This window comes from Vulpes vulpes, chromosome 6, assembly GCF_048418805.1.
Source record: "Vulpes vulpes isolate BD-2025 chromosome 6, VulVul3, whole genome shotgun sequence".
Lineage (NCBI taxonomy): Eukaryota > Metazoa > Chordata > Mammalia > Carnivora > Canidae > Vulpes > Vulpes vulpes.
Window position 1 is genome coordinate 131,074,383 of NC_132785.1, and position 21,682 is coordinate 131,096,064.

General features: G+C 54.5%; 3 gene segments (V, D, J or C); all 3 read right to left on the minus strand.

Annotated features, from left to right (window-relative positions):
* Nucleotides 1-21,682, minus strand: part of LOC112930265 (immunoglobulin alpha-2 heavy chain-like) — a 1,136,867-nt gene that overhangs the window by 168,415 nt on the left and 946,770 nt on the right.
* The window catches only part of LOC112930321 (immunoglobulin gamma-1 heavy chain-like), a 931,325-nt gene that overhangs the window by 26,890 nt on the left and 882,753 nt on the right, over nucleotides 1-21,682 (minus strand).
* LOC112930268 (immunoglobulin heavy constant delta-like) lies at nucleotides 12,573-20,004 on the minus strand. The segment is given in 7 exon segments: nucleotides 12,573-12,890; nucleotides 13,178-13,326; nucleotides 16,819-17,130; nucleotides 17,328-17,654; nucleotides 17,961-18,029; nucleotides 19,288-19,407; nucleotides 19,716-20,004. Coding segments are annotated over 7 exon segments (1,134 nt in total).

Below are 21,682 nucleotides of genomic sequence, written 5' to 3' on the forward strand. Positions count from 1 at the left end.
TTCTCTTGCCTTTATAGATGTATCTTTCAAGAAGTCTCTGTGGCCGAGTTCAAAAAAGGTGTTGCCTGTGTTTTCCTCTTGCTCTGTGCATGATGGAGACATAAATGTTAATATCTTCCATGATAACTGTGAATCTGTGATTCTTCCTGCAGGTCTTTCCATTTCCTGTTTAGTATTTTAGAGCTGTAGTCCAGGTGTGTGCACATTGAGAACTGTGTTATCACTCTTCATCCCCAGGAAGGGGGATGAAACTTTTGTCTTTCACTTTGTTTTATTTGAGATCAATATGGCTACAACTGCTTTTCTTGGGTAAATATCACTGAGCTTAACTAGCTTAGTATTTTATATTAAAACACAGAACATAAAAAGGAGGAAAAAAAAGAGAGAAAAAAATGAAAAAACAAAAGAAAAAAGAGAAAAAAAGAAAAAGGAAAAAAGAAAAAAAAGAAAAGAAAAAAGAGAAAAAAAGAAAGAAAAAAGAAAAAGAAAAAAGAAAAAAAAAAACACAGAACATATGGGGCACCTGGGTGGCTCAGTTGGTGAAGTGTTTGCGTTCAGCTCAGGTCATGATTCCGGGGTCCTGGAGCTGAGTCTTGCATCAGGCTTCTTGCTCAATGGGGAGTCTGCTTCTCCCTATGTGTCTGCTCCTCCTCCCCTGCTCATTCTCCCTCCCTGTGTCTCTCAAATAAAGAAATTTTTTAAAAACATAAAGTATAAAAAACACATTATATATAGAAATATTCCCCCTACACCTTTGGCATTAAAGTACAGCATCTTTAGCTCACTTACATTAAAGTTATCTTTGAGCTTATCCTACTGGAATTCATGAGCTTCCTGTGTATGCAGACTCATGGCCCTCATCAAATTTGGAAAGCTTTTGCCATTATTTATTTATTTATTTATTTATTTATTTATTTATTTATTTATTATTTTTATTTTATTTTTTATTTTTATTTATTTTTTATATGTTTTTTTTTAATTTTTATTTATTATTTATGATAGTCACAGAGAGACAGAGAGAGAGGCAGAGACATAGGCAGAGGGAGAAACAGGCTCCATGCACCGGGAGCCGGACGTGGGATTTGATCTCGGTTCTCCAGGATCGCGCCCTGGGCCAAAGGCAAGCGCCAAACCACTGCGCCACCCAGGGATCCCTATTTTTATTTTTTAAATAATAAATTTATTTTTTATTGGTGTTCAACTTGCCAACATACAGAATAACACCCAGTGCTCATCCTGTCAAGTGCCCCCTCAGTGCCCGTCACCCATTCACCCCCACCCCCCACCCTCCTCCCCTTCCACCACCCCTAGTTCGTTTCCCAGAGTTAGGAGTCTTTATGTTCTGTCTCCTTTTCTGGTATTTCCCACACATTTCTTCTCCCTTCCCTTCTATTCCCTTTCACTATTATTTATATTCCCCAAATGAATGAGAACATACACCGTCCTTCTCCAATTGACTTACTTCACTCAGCATAATACCCTCCAGTTCCATCCACATCGAAGCAAATGGTGGGTATTTGTCGTTTCTAATGGCTGAGTAATATTCCATTGTATACATAGACCACATCTTCTTTATCCATCATCTTTCGATGGACACCGAGGCTCCTTCCACAGTTTGGCTATTGTGGCCATTGCTGATAGAAACATCGGGGTGCAGGTGTCCTGGCATTTCATTGCATTCTGCATCTTTGGGGTAAATCCCCAACATTGCAATTTCTGGGTCGTAGGGCAGGTTTATTTTTAACTCTTTGAGGAACCTCCACACAGTTTTCCAGAGTGGCTGCACCAGGTCACATTCCCACCAACAGTGTAAGAGGGTTCCCCTTTCTCCACATCCTCTCCAACATTTGTGGTTTCCTGCCTTGTTGATTTTCCCCATTCTCACTGGTGTGAGGTGGTATCTCCTTGTGGTTTTGATTTGTATTTCCCTGATGGCAAGTGATGCAGAGCATTTTATCATGTGCATGTTGGCCATGTCTATGTCTTCCTCTGTGAGATTTCTGTTCATGTCTTTTGCTCATTTCATGATTGGATTGTTTGTTTTTTGGTGTTGAGTTTAATAAGTTCTTTATAGATTTTGGAAACTAGTACTGGCACAAAAACAGACACAGATCAATGGAACAGAATAGAGAATCCAGAAGTGAACCCTCAGCTTTATGGTTAACTAATATTCGATAAAGGAGGAAAGACTATCCACTGGAAGAAAGACAGTCTCTTCAATAGATGGTGCTGGGAAAATTGGACATCCACATCCAGAAGAATGAAACTAGACCACTCCCTTGCACCATACACAAAGATAAACTCAAAGTGGATGAAAGATCTAAATGTGAGACAAGATTCCATCAACATCCTAGAGGAGAACACAGGCAACACCCGTTTTGCACTCAGCCACAGTAACTTCTTGCAAGATACATCCATGATGGCAAAAGAAACAAAAGCAAAAATGAACTATTGGGACTTCATCAAGATAAGAAGCTTTTGCAGAGCAAAGGATACAGTCAACAAAACTAAAAGACAACCTACAGAATGGGAGAGGATATTTGCAAATGATGTATCAGATAAAGGACTAGTTGCCATTATTTAATCTATTCTATTTATATATATATTCTCAATATGCTGCAAACTATGAATTCAAACTGATGCACCCAACCCACCCCCTAGTACATGCCCTGTCTAGTTTTCCCAATCTTGGTGGCTGTGGGCCTCTCCTCTCCTCTCCTTCTCTCCTCTCCTCTCCTCTCCTCTCCTCTCCTCTCCTCTCCTCTCCTCTCCTTTCCTCTCCTCTATGCATTCACTTACTGGGTCAACATCCTGGGTGCAACATCCTCCTGTCTCTGCCACCATTCTTTGTTCACATGGAGACCTTCCTGTAATCTGGGGTTTGGAGGTCCAGGGTGCCCCCAGCAGAACCTCTGGACTCTGCTTCAGACCTCAATTCCCAGGAGGGCTGCTCCACCCTGGGTGGGGCTCTGAGCTCTGACTCTGCTCTGGGGTTTGGTGTCCCCATCTTGATCTGCCCACATAAAAGCTTGGTGGCAAATTGCTCAGGAAATGAAAGGTCCTGGGTTGGATCATGATCCCACCCCTCATTCCCCAGATTCATGCCCACCCAGACCCTATGACCATGACCACATTTGGAAATGGGCTCCTTCTCGGTGTCCATCGAAAGATGAAAGGATAAAGATGTGGTCTATATATACAATGGAGTATTACTCAGCCATTAGAAATGACAAATAGCTACCATTTGCTTCGACGTGGATGGAACTGGAGGGTATTATGTTGAGTGAAATAAGTCAATCAGAGAAGGACAAACATTATATGGTCTCATTCATTTGGGGAATATAAATAATAGTGAAAGGGAATAGAGGGGAAGGGAGAAGAAATGTGTGGGAAATATCAGAAAGGGAGACAGAACATGAGAGGCCCCATAACTCTGGGAAACGAATTAGGGGTGGTGGAAGAGGAGGAGGGTGGGCGGTGGGGGTGACTGGGTGGCGGGCACTGAGGGGGGCACTTGAGGGGATGAGCACCGTGTGTTATTCTCTATATTGGGAAATTGAAAACCCATAAAAAGTAAATTTGTTATAAAAAAAGAAAAAAAAAGGAAATGGGCTCCTTGCAGACATAATCAAATTAGGATGAAGCCATCTGGAAGTGGGATGTCCCACCATCCAATGTAATTACTGTCCTTAGAAGGATATTCACACAGAGACACAAGCTGAACACCACAGGACAATGGAGGCAGAGATTGGCGCGACTGGCCAAGGCTAAGGTTTGCTGTGTGGTTGGCGGCTCCCTGAAGCTGAAAGAGGCAGAGAGGGTCCTTCCACAGATGCGCTGGCAAGAGGGTGCCTCTTCCACACCATGATGTCAGGCTTCGAGCTTCCAGAACTGCTACAGAACGGCTGTAGTTTTGGAGGATAGTTGCTCTGGCAGCTCTGTTCTTTCCTTCAGCTCCGCCTTCTCTTCTGTTGCTTCTGCTGCTGCAGAGACCGTCTGAGTCACAGTTAATCCTTGAAGCCAGCGCGCCTGCCTTGTTTGGTGGCTGTGTGCCCTGTGCTGGCTTTCTTTAAGCCCTCTGGTTCTGTAAGGCTTCAGCTGATTCAATAAATACAGTGTACTTGACTCGTATTTGATAAGATACGTCTCTAGGGCTTTCTATCTCATCTAAATATTAGTGGATGATATTGTATTCCTTCATCAAGTAGTAATTCTCTCTCTTGTTCTTTATGTATATTTTGTCCTCTTTCTCTTTCTCCTGACCAGTCCCCTCAGAAGTCTGTCCTTTTTAAGAAACAATTCTGGACTTTCGGTGCCTCTCAGTTGCTTCTTTTCTACATTTAATTGATGTTTTTTGTTTATACAACAATTATGTCCTTTCTTGCTTTGTGTTTTTTGTTGTTGTTGCTCCTTTTCCAACTTGTAAACTTGGACTCTTCCTTAACTCACATTTTCTTTCTTCCAGACACTTAAGGCTATGGATTCTTCCTCGGACATGGCATGAGACATGGGCAGGTCACTCACCTTTTGCCAAACACACTCATCATGTTCGCCGTGTTGTCAGGGAGTGTGCTGCATTGGGCCCAAACATTTCAACATTTACTGAGTTGTGAACCAGGACCCAGCTGAGGGTGAGTTTCTACAATCTGCAGTGTGTCCAAGGAGAAGTGCTCCTTGATTTCTGGGTCAGAATCCCACAAAGTCTGACAGATAGTGCTTGTGGCTCTGCTTTCAAATGTCTGCATGGCGATTCCCACCTCTTGAGTCCCTTCTGCTCACGGCTTGACCTCATCTTGGCACTGACACTGCTCTTGAGCGGGCAGCATGACCTCTGCTGTGCCTGACCCAGGGCTCATCCTCCAGCCCCCTGACAAGACCTGTCAGAGATGCTGGGTGTAGCTGGAGCACCTCCTTCTCTACTTAGTGCCTCTCTGCCTCTTGCTCTCCAGCCTTGGTCATGGAGGCTCCCGCTCCTGGCGTCTGGCACTCCCTGCCTCCTGGCTTGGACTTCTGTGCACACTTTGTCCTTGGTTGTCCCCACCAGTCCTGTAAAGATCAATGCCAGCCACGTGCAGACAGTTCCAAATTCAAGTCCCCATCTCTGGTCTCTATGTGAACACTGCAGTTGTGGGTCTCGCTGTGGGACCCCCCCCCAGCATCCCTTCACAGCCATCTAATTGGCAACTCCAATGCCATCCTAGAAAGGAAGCTCTTGATCTCTCGATCGCAGTAAGTGGCAATTCCATTCAAGCTATGGGTCAGGAGACCTCCTTGCAAACCTGTCAGGTCTTCCACCCCAGGATGTGCATGACCTGAACCCTGTTCTCTACTACCACTGCCCCCACACCACTGCCTCTGTGTCCTGTTCAGACTCCTGCACTGTCACCACTTGACACCACTTGAAGAACCCCTCTGGGGGCTTCTTGTCACCTCGGAGTGAAGCCCATGGTGCATTAGGCCAATGGATCCTTTCACCTGCTGCCCTGTCTGCTTGCAATGTGCTCCCCCAGCCCCACACTGACCTTGCAGGTCAAAGCCACCACCTCCAGGTAGTGTCCTGGTTATCTTCCCGATAGCACCCGGCGCTGCTGTTTGGCCTGGCCCTGTTTTTTACAGGGACATTTACCTGTTTTTCTTCTCATCCTACATCTGGACACTGGTGCCGCAGCGCAGACACCCTGTGTGTGCTTCCACCTTGACACCTTCTTGATGCACAGCGGGCTGTCAATGAACAGCAGCTAGCTGAACAACTGCTCAGTTGTTTGGAGCTGCTTTCTTTGGTTATTTGTGACAGTAATGTCATGTGTTTTCTTGGTTGTTTGCATTTACAGCCCCCTGGGAGCGATCTTCCCTTCTCCACCTTCCACTGAGAACTTGTCTGAAGCTCACATCTCTCCCACTGTCTGCGTGGTTCCATCGCTCCTTATGGAGATGCGGTGATGCTTAGTTTCTTCTGTTAACGTGACCAGGCTACGGTATTGCAGTATTTGGTCAAACATTCATCCAGAGACTGAAAGTAATTTAAAAGCGTGATTAACATTTAAATCAGTAGACAGGGATCCCTGGGTGGCGCAGCGGTTTGGCGCCTCCCTTTGGCCCAGGGTGCGATCATGGAGACCCAGGATCGAATCCCACATAGGGCTCCCGGTGCATGGAGCCTGCTTCTCCCTCTGCCTGTGTCTCTGCCTCTCTCTCTCTCTCTCTCTGTGACTATCATAAATAAATAAAAAAAATAAAAAAAATTAAAAAAAATTAAAAAAAATAAATCAGTAGACAGTGAGTAAAGCAGATTGCCTCCATGTGATGGTGGGCCTTGTCAAATCAGTTGAAAGCCTTGAGTGAAAAAAGGCTGAGGTCCCACAAGGAAGACGGAGCTCTGCCTCCAGACACTTCCTGACCTGACCTGCAGCATCCACTCTGCTCTCCCAGATGCAGGCCTGTTTTATAGATTTTTGGCTAACCGAGTATTCATAATCATGTGCTCTGGTTCCTTAAAATACCCCCCCCATAAATATAAATAAAATATAAATACAAATATATATATATATTTATATAAAGGATAGATGAGATTTTGAAATAATATTGACAGATTTTCCTGTCACACACACACATCTATCAATCATTTATCTATGTATAATCTATCTATCTGGTCTATCACTGTTTATTATCTGAAGAACTCTAACCAATAGACTCTTTGATGTCAAATGCTTTGGCCGCTGTCCCCCGTCCCTTTCACTTTGTGTATTCTGTCTTCCAGAATAAGCTCAGGAAGCATGGGCAGGCCTGACCACAGTTGGGAATGGACAACAGGCCCTTGCCTGCAGGACAGAACTCTGGTTTCTGCCTACATGCCAGGAAGCCTTGGGCCACAGGCCCTGGTGGCAGAGCAGCTCAAATCCTCCCCTCAAACATCAAGAGAGGGGGAAATCAGTTGGGCCCCATGCAGGTGGCTAGGCGGTGAATTCCACCTTGTGGGACCAGACTTGTCAAGCCTTGATTTAGGTGTGGGAGGGCACATATGTCCTGTTTATCACACAGCTGGAAACAGATGTTTCTGCCCAGGGTGGATGGCTTCCCGGCAGGCGGGACTGCGGTGGCCCCGGGTGAGCTGTGGAGCGTGCAGGGAAACCGCCATTGGCCTGCTGTCATAGGGTTGAGTTACAGCTTGTGGCTGCAGGACTGGGGAAGATCACACACACACTCCCTACATCAAGGCAAACAGCCTAAACCGGGGCCCCACAGGGACTGTCACATGTCTCTGGCACATAGATTTCTGAAGTTGGGCAGAGGTCAGTTGATGCTTATTTAAGACAAAAGGGGAAGTCCCAGTAAAAGGCAGACCACTGGATTCTTCCATTGAAGGAAATAGCCTGACCAGTCGGGAGGGGTCAACCAGGAGGGACCAGCCAGGAGGGACCAGCCAGGAGGGATCAACCAGGAAGGATCATCCAAGAAGGACCAGCCAGGAGGGACAAACCAGGAGGGACCAGCCAGGAGGGATCATCCAGGAGGGACCAGTCAGAGGGATCAGCCAGGAAGGACTAGTAAGGAGGGATCAGCCAGGAGGGACCAGCTAGAAGGGACCAGACAGGAGGGATCAACCAGGAGGGATCAGTCAGGAGGGGCCATCCAGGAGGGATCATCCAGGAGGGACCAGCCAGGAAGGATCACTCAGGAGGGAGCAGCCGGGAGGGACCTGTTAAGAGGGGCAAGTCAGGAGGGATCAGCCAGGAGGGATCATCCAGGAGGGACCATCCAGGAGGGACAAACCAGGAGAGACCAGTCAGGAGGGATCAGTGAGGAGGCGTCACTCAGGAGGGAGCATCCAGGAGGGACCAGGTAGGAGAGTCCAGCCAGGAGGGACCAGCCAGGAAGGATCAGTGAAAGAGATTGGTCAGGAGTGATCAGTGAGGAAGGAGCAGTCAGGAAGTATCAGTCAGGTGGATCAGACAAAGGAATCACCCAGGGGGAATCAGTCAAGAGGGGCCAGCTAGGAGGGACCAACCAGGAGGGATCAGTCAGAAGGGATCAGCCAGGAGGAGCCATCAGGTGGGGCCAACCAAGATGGATCAGTCAGGAGGGACTAGGCAAGAGGGAATAGCCAGGAGAAGCCAGGCAGGAGGGACCAACCAGGGGGGGATCAGCTAGGAGGCATCAGCCAGGAGGGACCAGACAGGGGGGATCAGACAGGAGGAATCAGTAAAGAGGGGCTATCCAGGAAGCCAGGAAGGATCAGGGAGGAGGGATCAGTCAGGAGAGGCCAACCGGGCAGGTCAGTGAGAAGGGATCACCCAGGAGGGATCATCAGGGAGGGATCAGCCAGTGGGACAAGCCAGGAGGGACCAGTGAGGAGGTACCAGCCAGCAGGGGTCAGTCAAAAGGGAATGGCCAGGGAGGATTAGCCAAATGGATCAGACAGGAGGGATGAGACAAAGGGATCACCCAGGAGGGATCATCAAGGAGGGATCAGCCAGGGGCAAACAGCCTGGAGGGATCATCCAGCAGGGATTATCCAGGAAGGATCAGCTAGGAGGAATCAACCAGGTGGGGTCAACCAGGAGGGACCAGCAAGGAGAGGCCAGACAGGAGGGACCAGCAAGGAGGGATCAGCAAAAGGGATCAGTCGGGTTGGATCAGTAAGTAAAGATCACCCAAGAGGGATCAGCTTGGAGGGATCATCCAGGAAGGATCAGTCAGGAGGCTTCAGCCAGGAGGGGGTCTACCATGCAGGACCAGCCAGGAGGGATAATAAAGAGACACCAGTCAGGAGGGACCACCTGGAGGGATCAGCCAGGAGAGGCCAACCAGAAGTTGCCAAGTAGGAAGTATCAGCCAGGAGGGATCAGCCAGGCTAGTCCAGCCAGGAGGAATCAACCAGGAGGAGCAAGCAAGGAGAGGCTAACAAGGAGGGATCAGCCAGTAGGGATCAGCCAGGAGGGATCATCAAAGAGGGATCAGCCAGGAAGAAATAACCAGAAGGGATCAGCCAGCAAGGATAAGTCATAGGAAGCATCCAGGAGGGATCAGCCAGGAGGGACCAGGCAGGAGGGGCCAGCCAAGAGGGATCAACCCAGATGGATCACCCAGGAGAGATCACCCAGGAGTGATCATCCAGGAGGGACTAGTGAGGTAGGTCTGGAGAGATCACCAACGAGGGATCAGCCAGGAGGAAACAGACAGGAGGGATCTGCCAGCAGGGATTAGCGAGGAAGAATCAGCCAGGAGGGATCAACCAGGAAGCTTCAGCCAGATGGGATCAGCCAGATGGGATCAGCCAGGAAGTGCCAGCCAGAAGCAATAAGGCAGGAGGAATCAGCCAGGAAGGAATAGCCATGAAGGACCAGTCAGGAGCGATCAGCCCACAGAGGCCAGCCAGTAGGGACCAGCCAGTAGGGACCAGCCAGTAGGGATCAGCCAGGAGAGACCAGACAGAAAGAATCAGCCAGGGGGGGTTAGCCAGGACAGGGCAGACAGGAGGGACCAACCAGGAGGAAACAACCATGAAGGAGCATCCTAAAGGGCTCAGCCAGGACAACCATCCAGGATGGGGCAGCCAGGAGGAACCAGCCAAGAGGGTCCTGTGCAGAGGGGCTCAGGCGACTGAGAGTTTAGGCAAATGTCCTGGCTTTGGCCAAGGGAGCTTTGGCCTTAGAATTGCCTGGAGGCATATGTGTGTTCATGATGCCTCACATCTTATATTTTAGGGTTTTTTCCTAGTGTGTTTCTTGTACAGAAAGCAGGTCAAATACAGACACCCAGGCCCAGCCAGGTGTTCAGCATGCTCAGCCGAGGACATGGGTCAGGGACTTGGTGCCATACTGCTACCTTCCCTTAGGAGTGAGGGTGGGACACCATGGGCACTTTTCCTGGTGAGGATGGGCTGGAGGATGTGGCTTAGGTCTGAGGGCCTCAGTGCATGACCTCCTTTGAGGCCGGCCAGATCATTCATCCATTTGCTTGTTCATTCATTCATTCATTCATTCATTCATTCATTCATTCATTCTGCTATTGTAAATGCTGGGTGTGTGCTGTCCCTGCTTCCATGGGGCCTGGAGGCCGGGCTGGGAGGTGGGAGGAACCAGGGGGCAGGTGGATGGTGCCATGTGGAATGTCTGGGGAGCAGGCCCAGAGGGCTGCAAGGAGGCGGGGGCTGGGGAGGCCCAGGACCCCGGCCAGGACTAAAGGAGTCCTGACCTCATTCCTGGCATAAAGGGAGCCCCATGATATTCCTCAGCTGAGGCTGCTGGGACACAGGTCAAAAGACCGCACTGGCCATGGGCTGGGGAGGGAAGCCTGGAGGCTGGCTGGATGACTGGGGCTCTGGGAGGGGTGACGTGGCTGGCTGTGTGTGGGAGGACGGCTGTGATGGCTTTGGGTGTCTTTGGGGGTCCACTCGGCCGGAGGTCATTGACTGAGATGGCAGGGTGGGGGAGGGTGGACTTCAGAAGGAATTAACTTTGGGAATACAGGAATTGTGCTGCATTTGTAAATCTGTGCCATGTGCAGGCAGATGTTCATTCACTCAGCAACTGTTTGCTGAGCACCTAATGTGTACTGGGCTCTGCTCTGCATGTTGGGGGTCATCAAGGAGCAACAGGAAACACTGTGCTCTGGCAAGGAGAAAGAAATAACCGACCAATTTAATGAGAAAGGGAGCCAGAGAATGTGCCAGAGGGGAGAGAAGAGAACTCAGTGGGGGAGGAGCAGAGGGCAGGGGGCAGAGCCACCACAGGCTCCATGTGCAGTCTTCTGGTGAACCGTGGGGAGACTGAGGCCTCATCTGGTTCTGGACACAGGGCTGCCCACGCCGCTGAGAGGCTGCCAAGGGCGCAGTGAGCAGGGTGGCTGCACAGGACGCCACCAAGGGTGCATGGTGTGCACACCGAGGCGACAGGTCAGCCAGCGCAGGAGATGCGGCCTTCTGGGAGCAGCATGGGTGCAGGGAAAACTGGGAATCCATTATGAGAGTTTGGCTTGAATGCCGAAGAGGGTGGGGCTGCTTGGCTGGCAGAGGTCGGAAGTCTGACACCAGCCCCCAAGGAAGGCCAGGCAGGGCCAGGCTCAGTCCCCTGGGTGCTCCAGGACACAGCCTGTCCCTGGACTTCCCACTGGGCTGAGCACGGCGGTTGAGCTGGGGTCACGGCCCTTCCTCTACTGTGCAGCTGCAGCGGGGTGTCTTCCTCTGGTGCCACTGCCTTCCCGTGTGGCTCTGTGACAACATGGCCCCCTTTGGCCAGGACCGCCTCTCTTCTTGAGGCCTCTGCAAAGTGTCTTTGCCCTGGACGTCCCGTGCAGAGGCTGATGGGTCCTGCGTGCACATTTTCAGGGCTATGTGTCAGCTGACCACAGCGTGATGTCCAGCTGTGGCATGTGGAGTGTCAGTGACGTGGAGCTCCAGTGGCGACATGTGGAGTCAAAGTCTGCATGTAGCAATGAGACGTGGGCTGAAGCCGTGAGGCATGATTGGGTGGGTGAGGATGGAGGCACCTGGAGGCATAAGCAGTGACAGGGGAGCACCGACACTGTGGTGTCAGGAGCCAGCAGGGGTGTTACCGTGGGTTGGCTGGGGGCATTGGGCTTGGCAGCGGCTCCCCCTCACTCTTCTCCCTGGCCAGTGGGAGCATGGAAGGCTGCCCTCCTGGGCAGGCAGGGAGCATGGAAGGTGTCCACCACAGTCGCCTGCCCCCTGTGACCACTTCTGCTCCTGCAGCTGAGGACTCTGGGTGATGGCAGGACTGCAAGTGGTGACTGTGTGCTGAGCCATGCCAGGGTCACCTCTGGGCCCCTTCAGGCACTCCTGCAATTACCGCTCACCCCATTCCACTTGACAGGTATGCTCCCACCCACTGCCCTGGAAGGACGTGATTCACGAGGATCTGAGGTCATGCCTGAGGCTGTGAGACCAGGCACACACAGAAAGAGCTCCGTCTACGGGGCTGTCCTAACTCCCACCATGTAGAGCCATGTTCCAATGTTGTGTGTGAACCTGTGTGGGTGCATGGGCACATGTCTGTGCATTTACGTGATTACACACAGCAGACCAGCATGTGTACATGCACATGTGTGCACATGCCTGGGTATTTGCACATTTGTATGCATGTGTGTGTGCTCCATGTTTATAGGGGTACAATGCACATGTATATTGTTTGTGCCTGTGCATGTGTGCTTATGTGTGAACCATGCTCGTGCACACATATGTACACACATGTCTGGATGCATATGCCCGTGGGTGTGGGGAGCAGCAGCCCCCTGTGACCTGTGCTCCTGTGCACATCTGGATGCACACATGCCTGCATGCATGTACCCGTGAGTGTGGGGAGCAGTAGGTCCCATCCCAGGGCAGAGGTCCCAGGGCAGAGAGCAGTAGGTCCCAGGGCAGAGAGGCCCCCACCCACCTTTTCCCATGCCTCCCCACCACGTGCCCGACCACTGCTCTACCCCTGCCCTGGGTGTGAATCTCCTGGACGTTTGTCTGCAGCCCCTGGATCCTCTGAGCAGAGGTAGGTCTTTAAGACTGAGGTGGGGAAGCAGGAGGCAGGTGGAATGAGCAAGGTTGTTTTTTAAAAAAATTATTTATTATTATTATTATTTATTTTATTGGAGTTTAATTTGCCAATATATAGCATAACACCCAGTAGCAAGGTTGTTTATGGAGCAAAAAGGCAAGGGGCTGCCGTCAGGACGGCTGGATCGGGGACGCGCAGGGTGGGATGCCCTCCTCTCTGCATCTGGTGGCTGAACTCTGGACAGAGGTAGACAGAGGTAGGCAGGGGGTGAGCAGAGGTGGGCCCGGAGTCCAGGCCGGGCCTCTCTGTCCTTGGCGACAGCATGCAGGCTGGGCCTCCCTTCTCTGAGGGTGCCAGGTGTCTACTCTCCTGGGGTTACTTCACCTGCAGGAGGAGTCCAGTGAGGAAGGGGGCTGGTGGCCAGAGTGGAGCAGGGGGAGAGTGTGAGAGGCAGGGTCCCCAGAGGACACAGTCCGTCCTCGTGTCCTGCCTGGCTGAGTCAGGGCCAGATGTTTCACTGTGGGGTGCTGTGGTGGAGGGGAGGGGCCCCTGGTGTCTCCCCGCCCGCCTGGGGCCCACTAAGGCCGCACGTGCCCCCTCTCCCTGCAGACTCCCTGAGCCTGCTCCAGCGTGTGCCCCGGCCCTGTTCACAGGTGTGCCGGCTGCCTTACTTTGAGGAAGGTGACGAAGCCGCTGTAGAGCAGAGTGAGGACGAAGAGGGCCGCGAACGTGGGCCACAGTCCGCTGGCATCTTCCAGGTCCATGGAGTCTCCGCTGCTCTCGTCGTGGCTCTGAGGGGCTGGGGGGGTCATGGCCAGACCTGGGAGCAAGGGCAGCAGTGGGAAGGTTCAGTCCTGCGCCTGGCCCACGTGAGGGGGTGTGCCAAGCTACAGATGACTCTGAGGCTTCCTGATCCTGACGGAGTGCCCACCTGATGCACCTCTGTAAAGCTCTCCCTGCCCCCCTCCCTCCAGCACCAGGGGCTCCACAGAAATAGGGAGGCCCAGAACCAAGTGGGCAGATGGACTGGGACCACACACCCTGGCACAGAAGCCAACATGTCAGCATGGCAAGTGCACACGGGCAGTGGGTGGCACTCGGCAGGTGCAGACACAGGCAGCCTGGCCCAGCCATGGTGAAAGCGCCTTTAAGGAGGGGCTGCTGTCATGACAGGGACCAGACGGCCTGACCATGCGACCAGAAGTGGGGACCACACTCTAAGCAGAAGGAACGCCGTGCTCTGGGACGGAGCCTGAACCAGGAGGGTTCCTCTCCACGGGGAGGAGGGTAGAGGAGGGACCCTGTGGGTCCAAGGGGAGGCCTAGTGAGCACCTACAGCAACTATGGGCATAGGTGCCACAGTCCCATGGAGGGGATCATGAGGACCTCATTGGAACTGAGCCCTGTCCACTGAGCTGTCCAGGCCTCTCTACATGCTGGCACATCTATGGGCTCAGGTGAGCTAGGAGAGCATGTGCACACCTGCAGCCTGCAGCCTGGGGCTTGGTGCTTGATGGCAGATCAGTCTCCAGCCTTGACAGAGTCTGTCTGGGGAGCTAGTCTAGCCTCACCATGACGTCAGGCCATGGAAGGCTGGGTCTGTGCCTGGGTGCAGCCTGTATGCAGGGTGTAGGAGGGTGGAGCCTGAACCAGGAGGGTAGAGGGGCCCAGTGTGGCCAGAGCAGAGAGCTTGGGCAGGGGTGGCAGAGGGGCTGGGGCTGGGTAGCGCCCTTCAGAGCAACAGGGAGCCCCTAGGGCCTTGAAGCGGGTGACTGACTTGGCCAGATCTGCCTGTTGAAGCCGCCGCTGCCCCGGGAACCGTCACCGGGTGCAGGCGCAATAGGCCCTTGGCCCGACAAGCAGTTGGTGAGGCTCAGTACAGTGGGCCTGGGGCGGCGCGGGTCATGGACAGAGGAAGCAAGCGTGGACACCGCACGGGCCTTGCAGACTCTATAGCAGTTGTCACATCTGGTAATGAAACTTAGGCACATTTTTGTTCTGTTTATTTCATTTTTTGAGTAACTAAACTCTAGTGCGTTCCACTAGGCTACTGGTCCATGTCGCACAGGGAATTTCAAAAAAGGCAGTGGTTCTGACTCCAGGTAATATAGGAAAACCTGTTCTAGACACATGGAATGTTGTGCTGAACGGCTGGGGGGCTCAACCAGACAGGTGGACGTTGCGGCGGTTGCCCCGGACAGAGCTCTGTCCAGGTAATGACCCCCAGCCAGGGCAGTGGACCCAGCCCCAGGGTGGCGAGGCGGGGAGCGCTTGTCAGAAGACAGGGGTGGGGCGGGCAGGACATGCTTCCTGTGCGGCCTTCACTGCAGCGCGGCAGGGCAGGGCAGAAGGCAGTCTGTGGAGCACAGCCTGGAGAAGCCTGACATGGGATCTGGACACAAGTGGAACTGTTTTTAATTACAGGGCCTGGATCTCCTTGGGGTCAAATTCTGTTTGCTACTTTTCATCAGATTGTGGGTGAAGCTCTTCTGCTTCTTTGCATATCTTTTAATTTTTGGTTGCGTGCTGGACATTGTGAACAAGCCAACAGCTGGCAGAGGGTAAGTGCACTCTCCCTGGGAGGGGGGTGGGGGAGTCTAGCAGGACAGGGATGGGGTCAGGACCCTCTGCCCACAGAGGCTGTAGGCCTGGACACCTGACCCAGTTCTTCCCATGGTGGCCACAGAGCAGGCTCCTGTATGGAGCAATCAGTGGTGGAGAGGATGCGGAGAGGATGCTTTTGTGCTCATAGCAGGTGTCATCCCATGAGGACTTTAGAGTCTTGGGGATTCCCTCATTCCCTCCTCCTCCCTGGATGATCACACCTCGGTCCCCCTGTGCCCTGGGCGGGGCTGACCCTCCTCTGTCCCCCTGTGCCTTGTCTGGGGCTGACTCTCCTCTGTCCACCTGTGCCCTGGGCCGGGCTGACCCTCCTCTGTCCACCTGTGCCCTCGGTGGGCTGACCCTCCCCTCTGTCCCCGTGTGCCCTCGATGGGCTGACCCTCCCCTCTATCCCCCTGTGCCCTGGGCAGGGCTGATCCTCCTCCATCCCCCTGTACCTGGGGCCGGGATGACCCCCCCCCCACTGCATCCTGTGTTCAGAGTGTGTGACCTTGGCAGGTGGATTTACCCCTGCCCCATGCAAGAAGTGTGACCACCACACAGATATCAGCAGGGTGGTGGTTGCAGCTGGGCCCGAGGAGGTTTGGCCACTCCCTGCTCACTCACATTCCTCCATGTTCCCCTGCCCTACTCTACACATGCCCACCCCTGTGGGTCCAAGGGGAGGCCTAGTGAGCACCTACAGCAACTATGGGCATAGGTTCCACAGTCCCATGGAGGGGATCATGAGGACCTCATTGGAGCTGAGCCCTGTCCACTGAGCTGTCCAGGCCTCTCTACATGCTGGCACATCTATGGGCTCAGGTGAGCTAGGAGAGCATGTGCACACCTGCAGCCTGCAGCCTGGGGCTTGGTGCTTGATGGCAGATCAGTCTCCAGCCTTGACAGAGTCTGTCTGGGGGGCTAGTCTAGCCTCACCATGACATCAGGCCATGGAAGGCTGTGTCTGTGCCTGGGAGCAGCCTGTATGCAGGGTGTAGGAGGGTGGAGCCAGGAAGACTGCCAGTGTGGACCTGGCCCAGGGGAGGGAGGAGAAGTAGGGCCAGGAGGCTGCTCTAGGGGCTGGAGTACACAGTCCTAGGGGAACATGAGCCATGACAGGTGGCCCAGGGCAGGTGGCACCCAGAGGGGCAGGACACAGGGTCGAGAAGACAGGCTTAGGACAAGGGGTAGACTGTTGTGGGCATGTGTTGGTCAGATTTCTTGGGCAGACCAGCTCCCACTTCTGGGTGTATCTGGCCCCTGAGATGCAGACTGTTCTCCCAGACTAGGGGGCTCCTGGGGCTTGGGGAGGCTCCAATGTCCCTGAGAGTAGTGTCGGGAATGACCACCCTCTCCAGGGGAGGGCCCTGTTCTGCATCCACCAGTGGGGCATGTCTTGGTGGGAAGTGGCTGCTATTTGGGGCCTGGCAGCAGTGACACCCACTTCCCCACCCCTCCTAGCCCAGCATGTGATGTGTGGACCTGAGGACACAGGTGTCAGTGCATCCAAAGTCCTCAGTGTGGAGACAGCATGTGCACAGTCCAGATGCTGAGCTGGCTGGGTGGGGCCATCCTGGCTGGGTGGCACAGGCCCTTGGCTGTTGCCCCAGGACCTGGTCACTCAGCAACTCTGAGGGCTGCCCCTCCACCCCGACCCTGTGCTCAGGAGAGGCCGGCACTGAAGGCCGCATACCCATGTGCGACTCACCACTGTCCAGGCTCCAGCTGGTGTTGAGCAGCTTCCGGGAGGCCTCATGCCTGATCACACACGTGTAGGTGGGCAGGTGAGGGCCCTGGGGAGCGAGGACACGCAGGAGACTCCAGGTTTGGAATGTGCCACTGCCCGGCTGGGCCATGGGGGGTGCAGTGGCGAACCAAGAAGGGTCCACTTCAATCTGGTCCTTGATCCAGGTGAGGAGGATGTCAGGGGGTGAGAAGCCAGACACCTCGCACAGGAACCAGGAGGCTGCTCTGGGCATGGTCAGGGCATGGACGTTGAGGCTGCTGGGTGCTCTGGCAGCTGCGGGGAGAAGCCTGGTTATGCTTGAGCCCCTTGGGGGCATTGGGAGAAGCTGGGTGGCCTGGGGGATGGTGGGTCCCCCCACTTGGTGTCTCCTTATGGGAGGAGGTGGCCAGCAGAGCCCACAGGAGTCATGTGTGTGCATGGTGGGGGGGTGCCCAGCCAGCCTGTCTCCTGGGCCTGGGGGCAGGCCTCACCATGCTCTCTGGCTTCTGCAGACACCACCTGGGAAGGCATGCTGGGGAGGCTCAGCGTGCAGGTGATGTTGGCCCCTGAGGCCCACAGGGATATGGGCAAGACCAGGCGGCTGCTCCAGCTCTGGGAGCCATTCTCATGCTCCTGCAGTGGCCCCTCCTCCACAGCCTCGCTGGGGGGCGCCCCGGCCACCTCCCAGGACAGGTGGGCCTTCTGCAGGTCATCCCCCACCACCAGGCAGGTGAAAGCAGCTTCTCCCTGGAGCCATGGTCCCCGCAGGGGAGGGCGCAGCATGTAGAGGCTGGGAGGGTGGGTGTGGTTCCAACACTCTGTTGGGGAGAGCAACCTTGGTCAGCAGGGGTGAGTGGGGGATACAGACCCTGCCTGGGGGTGGTGCTGGGGGTGGGGGGATACAGACCCTGCCTGGGGGCGGTGCTGGGGGTGAGGGGATACAGACCCTGCCTGGGGGGCTTGCTGACCCCAGGATGGCCACTCTCCCTAGTGCAGACTCTGCCCTCTTTGCTTCCTGGCCTCCCACTGTGGGGCTGGGGGCTGGGGGTTGGCTTGGGGCCTGGCTTTCCCTGTGTTCCTCAGGTGGTTCCTCTCCTCCCCCACTCTGCACCCCAGGAACTGGCCTCTGAGGATGGTGTCCGCTGGGCATCCTGGCTCCTGGGCTTGCGTCTGGGTGTGGCTGGTGGGAGGCACTAGGGAGGAAAGGGAGATGAGATGGCAGCACATGTGGGGGGGCCCTAGGCCTTCTTGCTCCCCGGGGCCCCAGGGCCTTCCCACACCCGCCGCTGCCCCTTCCTCCAGGCTCCTGAGCGGTCGCCCCACCAGGGTCACCTCTACAGTTAGGGTGAGGACAGCCAGTAGGGCTCTGGGCCACAGGCATGGGATAGACCAGGGGCCCACAGGTCTGTTCTGTCAAGGGTCACATTGTTAACATTTAGGCTTTGCAGGCAGTGGGGATCCCGCCTCTCCCATCCCCAGCCCTCTAAAGCTGCACAGGGTCTGGCCTGCATCTGGCCGGCAGGACGGGCGGTGTGGGGCGTAGATGTGGCTGGCCTATTCTCAGGGCCAGGCTCCTGGGACAGCACACCTCAGGCTGCCACACCAAGGTCACCTTCTCCCAGAGGCCCACCCAGCCACAGAGTGTGAGGGCCCAGCCTGTGTGCAGCATCCAGCCCAGGCTCCTCGTCAGCGGGCGTGTACCCTGGCCACAGGTCATGGTGGCATTCCGCATCCTTGCCTGGAGGGCTGACTTCTCTCGATGACCCTGTCCCCTCCGTGTCTGACCAGGCTGTGCTGAGCCAGGGGTTGGGGATGGCACTGGGGTAGGTTGTGGAGAGGAGGGGCTGCAGCAGCCCACAGCCTCTGCCCTGTATGAGCTTCACCGACGCCCCAGAGGGCTGGCACCGGGGCTGCCATCCTCTGCTCATGAGGCCTGCTGCCTGGCTCAGAGGACTGAACCTTGTCCTGAGGGGGCAAGCAGGGTGGCTGTGACCCCGTGTGGCCTGCAGAGAGGCAACTAGACCCTATGGAGGAGGGTAGGCAGCTCAGAGAGGCCCTGTGTGGCAAGGAGGTCCTGGGTCCCCAGGGCTCCTGAGCCTTCAGGTGGCCAGCTACCATTCTGTAAGGGTCATGGGGCCGCTTTCCTCACTCTACACTTTGGCCATGTATCCTCCGTGGGGCTCTGTGTCAAGCTCACATCCAAGCTCTGTCCTCTGGGTCACACCCTGTCCCTGTGCTGTCTGTGGGGTGTTTTGTGGGGGTGTCTCCTGTTCACAAGGGGCCTGGCGTGGTGTCTGCTGCTGCCCAGCACAGGGCCTGCTGTGGGTAGACGCGACTGCAGCGCCTGCCCTTCCTGACCCAGACGGGACTGAGAGGCTCATGGGAGATGTCACGGAGGGCTGCTGGAAGGAGTCAGCGGAAGGGATGGGAAGGCAGGAGGGGGCTCCTCACCTGAGATCCTGGCCATGCTGGGGGCTTGGGTGTGCTGGGGGCTTGGGTGTGGTCCTGGGGGCTTGGGTGTGGTCCTGGATGGCGCATGAGTCAACAGGGAGGTGGCAGTTTCCCAGGATGCTGAAATCAGAGGAACAGTGGCAGGTGAGGGCCAGAGAGTGCATGCTGGGGATGGCAGGAAGGAGGGGTGAGCAGTTGCACCATGCAGAGGTGAGCACTGGGCCTTAGGAGGCCTTGCGCCCAGCACAGCCTTTCTCTCACACCCTGGGGCGTGGTCTGTCAGGAGAGGACTCGAGGGTTGGGTGGTGGAGGGGGAGTTGCTGTGTCCTGCGTGGCCTGGCTGTGGTGTCAGTGCTCAGGGACCAGCCCTGTGGTGAAGGTGTGGGGGAGGCCTGGAGGGCCCTCCTTGGTGGTCAGGGGCCACCAACCTGGCCAGTGGATGGCTTTATGCAGCTTCTGTTTGTTGTCTTTCATGATGGCTTCACAGTAGTGCAGCTCTGGCTTCCAGGGGATGGACAGGAAAGACAACTGAGCGTGGTCCAGTATCTTTAGCGTCTTCAGTGTGGTCTTTTCCATCTGGGCCTGTGACTCTGGGCCTGTCGTGACCCGCACAGAATCTAGGAAGGGTCCTTTTGCCAAGCAGGCCAGGGTTATGTCCTCACCATTTTTTGGGACCTTACATCCTGAGACCAAGGGGAGCAGAAGTGCCGATTCTCTGGAGGCTGGAAGACAGACACAGGTTGTGAGCATGCAGGGTGGCTGGGGAGGGGGTTCAGGGGGTGTGGCTGGGAGGGCAGAGGTAGCCAGTGGCTGATGGCCCCACCTGTCGCCTGAATCAGATAACTGGTGCTCCCTCGCTGCAGAGCCCATGGCTTGGTCAATGCTCGAGCTGGTGTCACCCAGACCCCTGCTCAGGGCCCCTTGACCTCTCCCTGGGACCTGGTTGGCAAAGTGTGGCCAAACAAATGTGGGGTCCCTGCCTGTGTCCCTGATGGCACAGCTGCCTGTTAGGCTGTGGCCTCTCCCTTGTGCTGAGGTAGGAACAGATGGGCCTAGCAGGACAAGGTAAGGGAAAGGCCCGGAGTCAGGCTCCCATAGATCCCAAGGAAACAGATAAGGCAGTGGAAACAGAAAAAACAAAAAACAACCCCAAAACCTGGCTCCCTAGCTGTGAAATGTTAGGAAGTATCTCCCTTTGATGGTTACCAAGCAATCACAGAAACTCACCAGACCACAAAGAATGAAGTCATTGAGGGTGTTATCAATAGTCCTGCTCAAACCAAGACAGGACGAAAATCTCAAGGCCACCAGCTTCCTAGTCAGTTCTCAATAAAAGACTCCTGCTAAAAGCCCTCAGAGGCAACCCTGACGGGACCTCTCTCACTTCTGAGAGCTTTCTCTAGACCTTTGTTTAATAAACTTCTATCGCTTTGCTCACTCTCCATTGTCCCCAAGATTCGTTCTTCGACTGCATGAGATAAGAACCTCGCTCTCCCACTCATTTGTTGGCAAATCAAACTCCAATAAAAATATATATATAAAAAAGAACCTTGCTCTCCCATATCAGTGCCACGCCTCCCAGGCACCACTGCTGTTGCTCAGACGTGCCCATTCGTCAGCCTGCCACCTGGGCTGTCTGCTTGGGTGGTGGTGCCAGTGCCCACTCCACTGATTCCGTGAGCAGAACATCTCTCTGCTCCCCTAAGCAGCTGGCCAAGCTGCCCTTGGGGCCCCTGCTGCCCAGACAGCTCCTTGGCATTCTCTCAGGCAAGGACTCCTATAACACATGGTCGGGGGGATGCCAGGCATGAGTGGGCCTGTGGGCAGAGCTGTGTCCTGACCCCCAGTGCCCCAGGATGTGGCCTTGTATGGAGATAAGGTCATAGCAGAAGAATAAATAATTTATTGAGGTTATACTGTCGGAGCACAGGTGCCAAGCCCAATACGACTGTCCTTATGAGAGACAGTGGGATGCACAAAGGACAAGTACCCTGTGAGGAAGAGCTGGTGGCTGGAGCACGTGCTACAATCCAGGAACACCAAGGGTCACCCATGACCAGCAGCAGCGGTGGTGTGGGACACAGGACCCCTCCAGGGCCCAGAGGGAGCCAACCCACCATACCCTGATCTGGGCCTCCCTGTCCCCGAGACTGGCACGATATGTCTGTTGTTCAGCCACCCACAGGAAACAAATGCCAGTTTTGGTACCAGAAATGGAGCATGATGTAAGAAACACCTAGAAATAAGGACGTGGCTTTGGAACATGCTGATGGGCAGAGGCTAGAGTTTTGATGTTTGTGTCAGAAAAAGCCAAATTGCCCTGGAGACAGAGGGTAGAAATTTGGATGTTAAAGGGGACGCTGGGTGAGGGCTCAAAATGGAGGGGACAGCTGGG